At 41.4% G+C, this 13938-nt stretch overlaps 1 protein-coding gene across 3 annotated transcripts in view; it reads left to right on the forward strand.

Annotated features, from left to right (window-relative positions):
• Nucleotides 1–303: 303 nt before the first annotated feature.
• Nucleotides 304–13938, forward strand: part of LOC124146918 — a 44687-nt gene continuing 31052 nt past the window's right edge. The window contains exons 1-3 of one of the 3 annotated variants that reach the window (XM_048390177.1): nt 304–544; nt 885–1129; nt 1429–1678. In XM_048390177.1, coding sequence (XP_048246134.1) covers nt 1573–1678 — 106 coding nt within the window. In that variant the 5' untranslated portion in view covers nt 304–544; nt 885–1129; nt 1429–1572. Of the gene's footprint in view, nt 1130–1428; nt 1679–13938 lie in introns of all 3 variants that reach the window. The other 2 variants (XM_046517479.2, XM_046517481.2) reach the window with 2 other exon arrangements.

The following is a 13938-nucleotide window of genomic DNA, read 5'->3' on the forward strand; positions in this document are numbered from 1 at the left end:
ACTCCGGGTCACTAACAAATAGAACCGGAGGAAATAGGGGGAAGGATAGACTGTGGTGTAAACTATCATTCAGGCGCTCCAAACAATAGAATTTACTGGGCACGTGTTCCGGATTTCAATTTGACGGTTCCAAGGGAAACTTTGATTAAACCACGCGTCTGTATATCGGGGACCTTTAAATGCAGGCACCACGCATGGCCAGTATCAGTGCCTTCGTTACATATGGAACACGATTTTGAATGATGGTGTCTGCTATCACTATTGATTTTCCGTCGATGAATGTTCGAGACACGCGAGTGTGATTGATCAGTCCATCAACGTCTCTGGTTGAGCGCTGGCGACACACTGCAGCAGACGACAAGACCAGCCGACCACACAGCGTAGCAGACGATCTCTTTATCAGCGACTCCGATGCGTGGCAGACGATCTCTCTTTCAGTGACTCCGATGCAGGTTGCGGAGAGACATGGCAACTGATCGCGAATGCATGAAGTTTGTTGAGTGAAAAGACGTGGCAAGAGATGTGTAGTAATACAAGTCATTAGGTAGATAAATACATATTTTGCACTTTTTTATTAGTAAAGTGGCCAAAGGAATAATGCGTCAGTAGCAAATTAATGCAAGTCTTGTGATGTCATGAGGGTAAAGCGCAGCTTGAATGTGAAAAATCAGGATTTTACAGAAATTGACTAAATTATTTTTTCATGAGCATACAACATCACAATTGTCTTTGAAGCCAATCCGTCAACAGCCAGTGGCCGTTCAAGATAGAAACAAGTTCTTTATACTTCAAAGAGACAAAGTCATCAATTGAAGATGCGGATAGGCCTTTTGTTGTACCAGTACGTGTAGAATGTCATGGTAACAATAAGTCATCGCTTCCAGGGCTGAAGGATATGAAGCGAAGTATATAGACACCAGCCAGTCGCGTGCATCCGGCGGATTGAAAAGCTAACCAGTCGTGAGGAATCATCGCGAAGGTATTTCAGACACGTTCATACCAAAAATAGAAGACGACGAGGACAGAGTTGAAAAGCAACTGCAGCAGACGACATTTGAAGACATGGAAGCAGACGACAAATGAATGGGTGTTTGAGTTGTCATCGAATGAAAACAGTTACTGGACGAGGGTGAGTAATACGAAGAAAAGGGTCATCCTATTTATATATTGTACATGAAGAAACAGAAAACCAATACACGGATTTGTACTAAATTAGTTAATGGCAAGAAATCTGCGATACCATTTTTTAGTAATTAATCGCCTTTGAGAAAACATAATATAATAGATATAATGAAGTTATCCAAGGCACTTACTAAAAACAATCGGTTTGAAGACACGACACAAAAAAAGAATAACTAGCCAAGGCAGGAAGCGCATATGTAATATGTTCCAGTGGGTTGTTTGTAAGTAACGTATCGTCTTCCTCAGGATCGAAGAAACAATAACAAGACAGCTAATAGGCTCCCACGGGCATCACTTTACCTCCTTCCAGAAACACATTCCATCTGTGACGTAGGTGAAATTGAGGCAAAGTAGATACACTGAAGCATTACATGCTGCGCGGGAGATAAGATGAGTAAGATCATGGCCGGATACCCAGTTGGAGGGTCGTTTTTGATCGCCGTCTACGTCTTTGTTTTGGACATCGTCACCAACGTAGATGGTGCATCCAATGCAGGTACGTCCGTTTCCATATCTTCTTGATACATAGATGTTTTGTCTTTATTATCATTATTATTATATTCAAAATGGGATTTATTGACCATCTATACTTACAAGATCAACAACTATGGTGCCTTGTGTGGTTACGTTTCAGGCAAGGGGCCTAAACGGACATTTGAATGAGTGAGTTGGGTTTAACGCCACTTTTAACAGTATTGCAGTTATATCAAAGCGTGTCAGCTTAATGTGGAAGGAAAGCCCTAAGTGATGCAGGTCTCAGACGTTTACCACTTCGGGAAACCCACGAGCACGGGTATGGTGCTGACAAACCTAGAAACATAATCGGGGCGAACCGGGATTCGAACCCACGACCATAGGTTTCTGGCGAGCCGTGGGGACGACACTCTGCACAGCGAATCGCGGCGCCTTAGACGACTGGGCCACCCGTTAAAAGGACAATTTTCTCACGAGAAAACTAGTTTGTTACTGAGTGAGTGAGTGAGTGAGTTGGGTTTAACGCCGCCTTTAACAACGAATTGCGGGCCTGAGACGAATGTCAGCCGCTTCCCCTTACTTAGAACATAGGTTATTTCCTACCCTGTGTTTGTCACATCTCACGAGCATGAAACATCCATATTTTGGATTTCTTATTCCCGTGATTATATCAACAATAGTTCATGTATAGACGGACAGTTTAATCAATTATTCAAAGCCAAATAACACAGACTTCGTTATGCTGTTATTTTATTTCTGAAGCACCACATCTGATATTTGGAAACCAATGTTTAAGCTGTTATCGAATCGCAGTGCAGTAGATGTATCTCATTAATAAAAATGCCCAGTTAACCTAAAAGTTCTGAAACAAACCTGTCAGGTAATTGATTATCGGATTTGAAAAGTGAATTAATCTCACACAGTTTGACATAAGACGTGATCTTATAGTTGATCTTCAGACATGGCAAAACAGTTCAGTCGTAAATGTCTGTTTTATAAGTAAACAAGTAAACATGTCACGCGGCTTGTCAACATGGGGGAAGGGTTTATCTAAATGTGGGAATCTGCGATGTTTATCCCAGATAAGCATGTTTCCTAAGACAACTCATTACAGTATGTCAATACTTAAAAAGACTTTAAACGTATAGAGAAAATCACTCATCGTTATTGATAGAAGATTCAACAAACTAGTACTAAGCATGTATGTATGCACGTTTGGCTAGAACTTGTTAATTATGGGTTTGTATCGTTCCTGCCAGTGTTGTTGTTGCGTATCCTGAGTGAGTGAGTGATTGAGTGAGTATAGTTTTACGCCGCTTTTAGCAATATTCCAGCAATATTACGGCGGGGGACACCAGGAATTTGCTTCACACATTGTACCAATGTCGGGAATCGAACCCGAGTCCTCGGCGTGAGGAGAAACGCTTTAACCACAAGGCTAGCACAACGCCCCAAGTACCCTAGACGAAGCTCTGAAATTCATATGATTTTATTCTATTGGTAATAATTTCATGTGATTTGATGTTAGAAAATAAGATGAAATTAACAGTCCTCAGATAATAATTCTTTTGCCGGGATCTCACGTGGTATCTTCTCACGAGGAGTTCGAGTTAAAGGAGTTCGAGTAAGTGATTATATATCGATATATGCGATGTATAAATTTCGCGGAAACATGACTATGCTATGGTAATTAGTTGTTAAAGATAAACAGATATTGGAATAATGATACAATATGTACGTTTGAAACCCCTGATATATCATTCCATGTAACTTGTGAAAGGACCAAGTACAACTTGAATAGTAATACAATATATGCATTCTGCTAACACGTTTGAAACCCCTGATATATCATTCCATGTAACTTGTGAAAGGACCAAGTACAACTTGAATAGTAATACAATATATGCCTTCTGCTAACACGTTTGAAACCCCTGATATATCATTCCATGTAACTTGTGAAAGGACCAAGTACAACTTGAATAGTAATACAATATATGCCTTCTGCTAACACGTTTGAAACCCCTGATATATCATTCCATGTTACTTGTGAAAGGACCAAGTACAACTTGAATAGTAATACAATATATGCCTTCTGCTAACACGTTTGAAACCCCTGATATATCATTCCATGTAACTGTTGAAAGGACCGAGTACAACTGGAATAGTAATACAATATATGCCTTCTGCTAACACGTTTGAAACCGCTGATATATCATTCAATGTTACTTTGAGAGAACTGAATATAAACGGAATAATAATACATAATATTTTTTTTCTGTCTGGTTTCGGCTAAATCTTGAGCTTAATAATTCAGATCCATGTCCGTCGCCTTGGAAAGTTTAGGTCTCTCTCGCCTATTTGTCCTATGTTTGACTTGCTGTGTTTTGTCATTGGAATGAATCGATAACATAAACAAAAGGATCGATTGATACAGCTGTGAACTGTTTGAACTGATTGGATAGTTTAGAGATAGGTAGGCCAGAGCATTCGTCAGAAATAGTAATACCGGCATCTGCTATTTGTTAACGCTGCACTGGCAATATGCCAGCATAAATGACGGCCACCTGAGAATATTACAATCACAGATATTATCAAATGATTGGTATAATAGCAACGTCAATGAACTCTGCGTGTTACAGAGGTTTCTTGTGATTATGGAAAGGGTTTTGTCGCTCATATTTCTAGGAATATAAGAACTGTGATACTTTTGTAGTGATCACAATTTTCCCGAATAGTATAAATCTCGTTATCTCTCTGTTCCATCGAACATATAGGGACTACCCTCTTTCTCCTTTATAATCTTATGTCATTCTTTAATTCTGTAATCGAGAAAAGTAAACTCGTATCTCATAAACGGTACCTTATAACAGCACGTTTTTTTCTGAAATGTGCGCATTAATAATTCACGTTACAAGATCAGTGATTAGTCAGCCCGACGGTGATAACAGGCAATTGTAGAAGCAGAAAGAGAAACATGTTAAGGCAGTGTCGTAACTACCATATAGGCAAAAAATTTAAAAGCACATAAAATAACTTTGTGAGTGATCGCCTATCGCGGCAGTACATCGGTCGGCCCGCTAGAGTAACCTCCCTTCATCAAAGGAACGCTACTTCAGTCAACGAGACGTCACAATTGTTTTGGGTCTGCCTGGTTCGCTCAGTCATTAGACTCATTACATTGTAAGAATGTAACAACATATGTATTCACGTGTCCAACACAGCGAGAAAAGAAAAAAGTAAAAGTTCCGACATATATAGTTCGGCCAAGTCCTTCAGTTATTATTTAGGAAAGGGGGCACGGGTGACCCAGTCGTCTAAGGCGCCGCGATTCGCTGTGCAGAGTTGCGTCCCTTGGCAAGCCAGAAACCTATGATTGTGGGTTCGAATCCCGGTTCGCCCCGATTATGTTTCTAGGTTTGTAAGCACCATACCCGTGCTCGTGGGTTTCACCGAAGTGGTAAACGTCTGAGAATGCATCACTTGGGGCTTTCCTTCCACATTAAGCTGACACACCGCGATATAACTGGAATACTGCCAAAAGCGGCGTTAAACCCAACTCACTCACTCACTATTATTAAGGAAAAGATCCAAAGACGTAGAGGTGGTGCCGGCGATTGTTAAAGGCCTAAGTTAAGCCAAGGTTATATCTAGACTGTTATTTTCAGCATTTCGGACCAATATTTTGATATAATGATAACAATTATCTATAATTTATCCAGATTGCCGTTGGCCAATTCTGAGCGCCGTTAAAAACGCTCGACGCCGTGTTCGTTTGTAAACACTGAAAGTAGTACCTACCTGACCTAATGTTTTTGAATATCTAATTCTTAATAATCCCAATGGATTCTGTTGTTCTTCGTTAGCTTTACATTGCCGAGAAACAGACAAATAGAGGATTCATTTACAGTCTTGTTTTTAATATGCGACCAGAAGGTCCGGGGTTCGATCCCCGGCCGCGTCATACCAAAAGACGTTAAAAGACGGTACTTGTTGTTACCCTGTCTGGTGCTCGGCATTAAGGGGCAAAACAATGACTGGTCGGCTCGGAGTCAGTATACTCAGTGGGGTATCATGTTAAACAGCACCATATCCGTGGAGTATACTCTATTTCAACTTGAAAACAGGGGCACGGATGGCCCAGTCGTCTAAGGCGCCGCGATTCGCTGTGCAGAGCTGCGTCACTTTCGGCACGCCAGGAAGCTATGATTGTGGGTTCGAATCCCGGTTCGCCCCGATTATGTATCTAGATTTGTCAGCACCATACCCGTGCTCGTGGGTTTCACCGAACTGGTAAACGTCTGAGACCTGCACCACTTGGGGCTTTCCTCCCACATTAAGCTGACATGCCGTGATATAACAGGAATACTGTTAAGAGCGGCGTTAAACCCAACTCACAATAACCTGACATCGACCGTATTGAACTTATTACTTTTTTAATATTGTGGTGGTTTGTGAACAAAGGCATGTTTATACAGCTAACGGGACATATTTATATACTACTCAAAAGAAGTTAAGGAACACCCAATTTTTGTATATGACTTTGGCATATTAACTATGGACATTATGAAAATAATCGTGTGTTCTTTAACTTCTTTTGAATAGTCTATAACACTGATCTGAAAAGGCTCACACAAACCGAACAGCGTAAAATAATCTAAATGCTATTGGCATGCAATACATTCACTCGTATATTTAAATATTGTTTGTTTATGTGTTGTTTAACACGCACACAGCAATATTCGAGCTATGTGACGAAGACCTATAAATGATCGGGCCTGGGTCATAAAATCCAGTGATCGATATTGTAAGCAACTATCCATTTCGTCGGGGGTACGGGGACATGCTATCATATCGCTATCGCCTCTTACGGCAAGCATGCGTTGCTGAAGACGTATTCTCTCCCCGGATCTTCAAGGGTCTCGATGCTCGTGTCAGTCACAGGATTGTCTGGTCCGGATCACCCGATCCATTTGGTGGGGATCAATCCTAACCCGGAATCCCTACAGTGTACATATATACAGTCAAGTCCCGTTAATCCGACATGGTTGGTTGCATATGATTATGTCGGATTAACGAGTATGTCGGATAAACGAAATTATGAAGTATTAACGTTCGTGATCGAAAATCGGACAACTACACAATAGATACAAACACTTAATAAAAAGTGAAAAATAAAATATTCATAACGTTAAGTTACATTGTTTGAGGAATATGTTATGTACTCTTGCAACCTCTAAAACGTAGCACAAAACAACTGTTACGGACTGTATGACTGATTCAAAATAGCATAGTCTAGAATGGAAGTCGCCAGTTTGAAACTGGTACCGCAAAGCTCAAGAAAGCTGCTTCCTTATTGGCTAAGGTCGACTTCCTGTTTGTCATTTCATTGGTCGGTCACAGTTCGCGAAAGGTCGTTCTGACGTGACCTGTAATGGGATGTCCTCGGCGATAGCGAGAACTTCAATGTGATTTTAATTGGATTGAGCTAATCTTAGCATGTGATACATCCTGTTTTGTTAATTAAGAGCATTAATTGTTTTTTGTTACGAAAGTTTATCTCTGCAGCTGTTATGTATGTATGTAAGTACATGTAGGTGAGGTGAAATGGGGTTTAACGTCGCGTCCAAGATTACTGCACTCGTATGACGATGTGAATGCACGTGTGTGTGCGTGGCTGCTTGTTCTAGTTCGGACTCATGCCGATTTATAGTGCTAGCACACTGAGATACCATGCCGCAGTTTAACATGAATACCCCACTCAGACACAGTATACTGACTATGCCGACCAGTCATTGTTTTACTCCCTTAATGCCGAAGGGTGCCGAGTACCAGGCAGGGTAACAACAAGTACCATATTTTAACGTCTTTTGCAATGACGCAGCCGTGGATCGAACCCCGGACCTTCCGCTCTCCGGGCGGACGCTCTACCACTAGACCACGGAGGCGGTCGTAAGTTCATGTCAGCATTTGTAATGACAGGTAGGCATGTAAAAGTTAATTTGCAATGTGTTCCCTTGAAAATAATGTAGAATATGCAAAGTGCACTTGCAAGGCTTGATAGTAATTTTCTATGTCAATACTGAAGGTAGACATCATGAGCATCTGTTTATGAATCACAATCAAATAGTGATGATACCCGGTGTTCCTGAAAAGGCGGGTGTATCCTGGTCCAACGTTGGCTCCCATCTCAAACTCACGCAATGTGTCACTTTGATCATTCACATCATCCTTTACCAGATGAAGGGGCACAAAGTCGCATCAAAAATATTTCCCGCTAATGTTATATATTACCGTACTAGATCATGTTCACATGTATGTGTAATACTATGGATATAAGAATCAGAAACTTTTGTACCATTTACAGAACGTGCCGTAAATAAACCCATGTTGCAAATTGACCTGTGTATTAAATGCATTCACGTGCCTTACCGTTTTGGTTCATTCCAGTGAGTAAGTGAGTGAGTATTGTTTTACGCCGCTTACAGCAATATACCAGCAATATCACGACAGGGGACACTAGAAATGGGCTTCACACATTGTACTTATGTAGGGAATCGAACCCGGGTCTTCAGCGTTACGAGCGAACGCTTTAACCACTATCCCGATACCTGGTTCATGTGAATATTATTGACACATATCAGACATTAAATGACTGACAACTTTCATTTCGTTCTTACACAACGTCTGTGAACTTACGACGTGGTCAAACATGTAAGTATAATCAATATGTATAATGGTTGGTTGGTTGGTTTGTTGTTTAACGCCGCACTCAGCAATATTCTAGCTGTATGACGGCGGTCTGTAAATAATCGAGTCTGGACCAGACAAACCAGTGATTGTTATCATGAGCATCGATCCATGCAATTGGGATCGATGACATGCTTCAACCAAGTCAGCGAGCCTGACCACCCGATTCCGTTAGTCGCCTCTTGCGACAAGCGTTGTCGCCTTGTACGGCAAGCATGGGTTGCTGAAGAACTATTCTACCCCGGATCTTCATTAATGCATCCTACAAACAGCCTCTCATTCCATAAACAGATCCACTGCAACAGGACCTCTAATTAGAAAAACGATTCTTTTCAAATCCCGACCGAGTGGCACTTCTAAATACTTGTACGATACAAGAATGACGTGCAATGGGAGTAGCTGTTAAGGGAGTAGCTGTTAAGACATACAGGAAACTCCTGTCGAGAAAAAGAATGGAGGCAGATTGTCAGCGATGCGTTATGTGCATCTCTAAATGTCGACAATAATTTGTACTGGGAACTATTGACGCTGAAGTTCAGTCGGAACATTTGCATTGTCTTCGAAATGAAGGAAGTTGCTTTGGTTTGAAACATATAATAGCCGTCCACTCTGACTCACATATACACCCTAAAATGAGAAGAGGATTTGGGAAAATGTTGTTTGACGCCATCGTCACTAATATTCAAAATTCGTCACCGTGACGAATATCGAGTGTGGACCAGGACAGCCGGCGATAGATAGCCTTGTCGTAATATATACTTTCTTGTCTGACTCTAATTATTTCATCCTTTCTGAAACCATCTCTTGTATTTTAATTGCTTTAAATGAATATTTTAAGAGCCTCACTGTTTATATCACGACATCCCGAAAAAAGGCTCCATCATTAGGAAACGTGGACAAAAGGTTCGGTTGCTACGCCGTGTGGTTGTTGCTGAAGGCTCATTGAAGCGGTACGTGTTTTTTTTCGTAATGACGTACTGTTCATGTATGGTCCGACATTCACTGTAGGCTGATAAAACTACAATTCTTCTTTTATACCGATTGCTATGTTGGACAGTTGGAGAATAGGAGAAGTTCGTAGCAACGCTGTGTCGCAACTGCAACTGGAGCTTTACTTTGAACATAATAAATTAAAACAACGTCATTCTTATCAAACTACAACGTAGCCTGAAGCCACAACGGAACATATAACGGAATAAACAAAATATCCGATTGATGTGCGTATAGATTTGGAACTAATTATCATTGCGATGAGCCTTCGCATGAATATTTAATACATTTTCCAATAATGTTAAGATAAGCGATAAGAAATATTGAAAGTGCTGACTGTAACAAAGTGTATGCAAACATGTGTATCAAAAAGTGGGACCCGTGAAGATGATTGACGCGGCAGGATGTAAAGTGACGCGCCGACGTCCAGAGAAGCATGTCTTTCCGTTTTCGGAGATTAACGCAACTCATTTATTCTCAGAGCCCTGAAGATCCGGGTTAGAAGAGGTCTTCAGCAACTCATGCTTGCCGTAAGAGGCGACTATGCTTGTCGTAAGAGCCGACTAACGGGATCGGGTGGTCAGGCTCGCTGACTTGGTTGATGAGCGTCATCGTATCCCAATTGCGTGGATGGATGCTCATCAATGACTGGATCACTGGATTGTCTGGTCCAGTATCGATTAGTTATAGACCCCCGTCATATAGCTGGACTATTGCTGAGTGTGGCGTTAAACAACAAACAAACAACAAAATGTGGAGAGAGGTCGAATGTTAATTTTGTTTTCGACATATGTCACGGCTTTTTTAAATATCGAGCCAAGACCAACCAGTGGTTGATAGTATGAACATACACGTGGACACGGTCTGAAGGTGCTCGGTATCGGCTCTGTTCCGGAAAACCCATTCGTCATACTTCAACTAAAAAAATTAAATCTTGAAAAACATGCCGGAATAATGTTTACTGTAAGATTGCTAAACAAACATGTACCACGGACTCTTGATTATAAAGTGCCCGCCGTGATATTGTTGGAATATTGCTAAAAGCGGCGTAAAACGATACTCACTCACTCACCCCCAATTATAAAGTGAGTGACTGAAGAATGTAAAACAAACTGTTTGCAATGTGGCGCTATTCTAATTGTGAGTGAGTGATTGAGTATCACTACATTGAGCACATTGTATGATTAGTTCTGTTCATACCGAAATGTGCAGCATTACACAATGCCCGTATTTAAGAATATATATAATAAAAAAGCTTTTAAAGTGGTATGAATCCATACCTCGCTCCCTTCCTCCACCACATACTTGTTCTCCCCCTCACTCCAAAATTCCTCATTTCCTCCCTCTCATCCTTCCTCCCTCTTTAATTTCCTCTGTTTATGCAAGGAATATATGATCTCACATGTCAAGCTATCCACATACTGTAAACTACGGTTATAACGAAGACGCTTATAACGAATTGACCGATATAACGAACTTATTTTTAGTCCCGGCCATTTGTTGTATTTATGCTGTCTATATGCTTATAACGAACTACGATTATAAAGAACAAAAAATAGTGGTCCCTTTGAGTTCGTTATAACCGTAGTTTACTGTAATGGGTAAACGGTGCCACGTCCTTTATACTTTCACCGTAACAATCTCCCCACCATAATTCATCTCGATATCTGTCATATCTCATTTCACCATGACAACTCCCTTGGGTCTTTTGGCGGCCATATTTGATTCAGGTTGAAAAATAAATTCTATGTGTCACGAAGGCCAGTATTTTTTACTTAGTAGCATCAATTTGTTAGACTCTCACTCCCAGACGTTATGTAGTTACGCTTCAGAATAATTGCTTATTTTTTTGTCTACTCTTCCAAAATAGATTGCTTTTCGCTTTGATATAAAGCCCGAGCACTGGAAGATAATTGATTACATTTGATGAAGTGCTACGGGCGTGGATATATAAATCGATGGCGGTAAAAATGATAACTTATGTCATGTTGCCCCTATTTTTCTGAGAAGGCATATTATAACCACATGCCGAATACAGATTGTGGACACAGTGGGACACAGTTTACCACAAGGTTTGCAGGCACAATTATGTAATTTCGAGCCATTATTCCCCTGGAACTAAGGAACCGAGCCGATAAAATCATATTGGAAATTACATAAGCCGTGCCTGAAAATATTTTATGTAGTTAATATAAATGTTGACATTCCGTGATCCGACGTTCCAAACCAAACAACTGACCTTTTGGTAAGGATATTAAGTTATTTATATTTACAGTGACACCCCATAAATCCGGAGGTATTGTCTCTAGTAAAACCGCCCTGGTCGTCCTGATCGTCCGCATTAAAGAACTATGGACTTACTACAATTGTAATGTGTGCAAGTTGTTCCTAAATGAACTTGTCCTGAGTTTTCGAACCAACGGGTGTGGTCATCGGGGTTTCACTGTTTCTTTCACACCTGTGGGTGCGAAACGATTTTGCGATAGTGATTGAGTGAGTGAGTTGGGTTTAATGCCGCTTTTAACAGTATTCCAGTTATATCACGGCGTGTCAGCTCAAATGTGGGAGGAAAGCCCGAAGTGATGCAGGCCCCAGACGTTTACCACTTCGGTGAAACCCACGAGGACGGGTATGGTGCTGACAAACCTAGAAACATAATAGGGGCGAACCTGGATTCGAACCCACAATCATAGGTTTCTGGCGTGCCCAAGGGACGTAACTCTGCACAGCGAAACGCGGCGCCTCAGACGACTGGGCCACCCGTGCCCCCACATTTGCGATAACTGGTATCAAACACACGTGTGAGGTCGAATTCCAGATCCGTGATTGGTTGCTCCATGGTGATGACCTGAGGTCGGGTATATGGCGGACTACTTTCCTGATTCTAATTCATTGATAAGTGACGCGTGTTTCAGTCGAATTTCACGAAGTTTGATGGTTTTAGAGTGTCACTAAATGGCACTTTATCTTATCTTGCTTGCATCCACAAGATATGGCGGCGTGAATAGTAGGCAGTAAGCCATATGACGTCACTCATGACCGTTGTATTATGTATTAGTGCGCCCCGGCGATCAGAAGAATAGACGATATATGCATCGATTCGAGGCTCAAATGATGTCATTAGACACTTTTTGAAACAAATCCTTGTAAGCTAAATGGTATATGACAGTCACTTCTGTAACAATCTCTATATAAAATATCTAAACGTGGGGGGTACTCGGAAATAACTTAAATTTTCCAAAACACGTTTACAACCGGTAGTGAAGTATGAAAGTAGATGTTATGACTGCCAGCGATCATGAAGGAACATAGGGTAAGATTTGAAATTTGACATTTTTGGATAAGTAGTACCGCCATGATTTGTCAAACATTCATTTTCGACGAGGCATACTCCGTATCAGTCTCCCAATGGCAATTTGTCTGACTCAACCTGCAGCACCTGGAGTCTGTCCCACTCAACCTGCAGCACCTTGCCAAGTTCAGCCAACGTGGTCGGCGGCCTATGACGTTGACGCACACGTCTCCCTGTCATGTCAAAGAATAATAATCTATACAAATATCACACTCTTAGTGTAAACAGTTAAATATATCCAACGAAGTAAGTACTTCCACTTACTATTCCTGAAAATACTGTACAAATATCTCGAATTAATGTGTTCATGAGTGAAAGAAAAAAAACTTTTGTTTCGTTCCTACTTTCGGATAAATAGGGGCGGTCGGGAAGCCTAGTGGTTAAAGCGTTCGCTCGTCACGCCGAAGACCCGGGTTCGATTCCCGACATGGTTACAATGTGTGAAGCCCGTTTCCGGTGTCCCCCGCCGTGATACTGCTGAAAGATTACAAGCGACGTAAAACCATACTCACTCACTAACAAAAATCCTAGTTCCCCCAAAATATATATGGACGGTCTGGTAAAATTTCTTTTTGGAAATCGTAGTAATCACCTTTTTCCATCTAAAAGTAAATTGTCAATAGAGATTTACTTTCTGTACGGCAGTGTGTGTGCTGTGTGCTTTAGGGTATTCAGCTCGTCATTCTGGTGCATGCCTACTTTGATCTCTGCGCTGTGTCGTAATTACGTGCTGATGCTGCATACTCAGATTGCACATAATTTGCGTAGACAACAGTGCTTGCGTTATGTCAGTCCGTGTACGACGCCATAAGCGCGAGACGCACTAAATCATTGGCTAAGATAATTAAGTAATGGAGAAACCATGACACCGAAGGAATGGTATGATTGTATAACCGGGTAGGCACAGAAAAGCCGAGGACGCGTAGCCTACCCGGTTATACAATCATACCATTCCTGAGGTGGAATGGTTTGTCCAACTTATAAACCGCTATCCATTAATCTATGTCATTTTTGGAGCTTATATTTACGCGGTATACGGGTCGCAAATAAGCGCGGTATAACGAGACACGCTTTATAACAGTTGTTATTGCGGGCCGCTGCGCGAACTGCACGTGCAGAAGAGGGCAGTACGTGCAGGTCAGCGATATTATTGGGGCTAAAGCCCCGAAGATGGATTGTCCAGCGGAAACTTG

The sequence above is a fragment of the Haliotis rufescens genome, unplaced genomic scaffold, assembly GCF_023055435.1.
Source record: "Haliotis rufescens isolate VD_foot unplaced genomic scaffold, xgHalRufe1.0.p SCAF_85, whole genome shotgun sequence".
Lineage (NCBI taxonomy): Eukaryota > Metazoa > Mollusca > Gastropoda > Lepetellida > Haliotidae > Haliotis > Haliotis rufescens.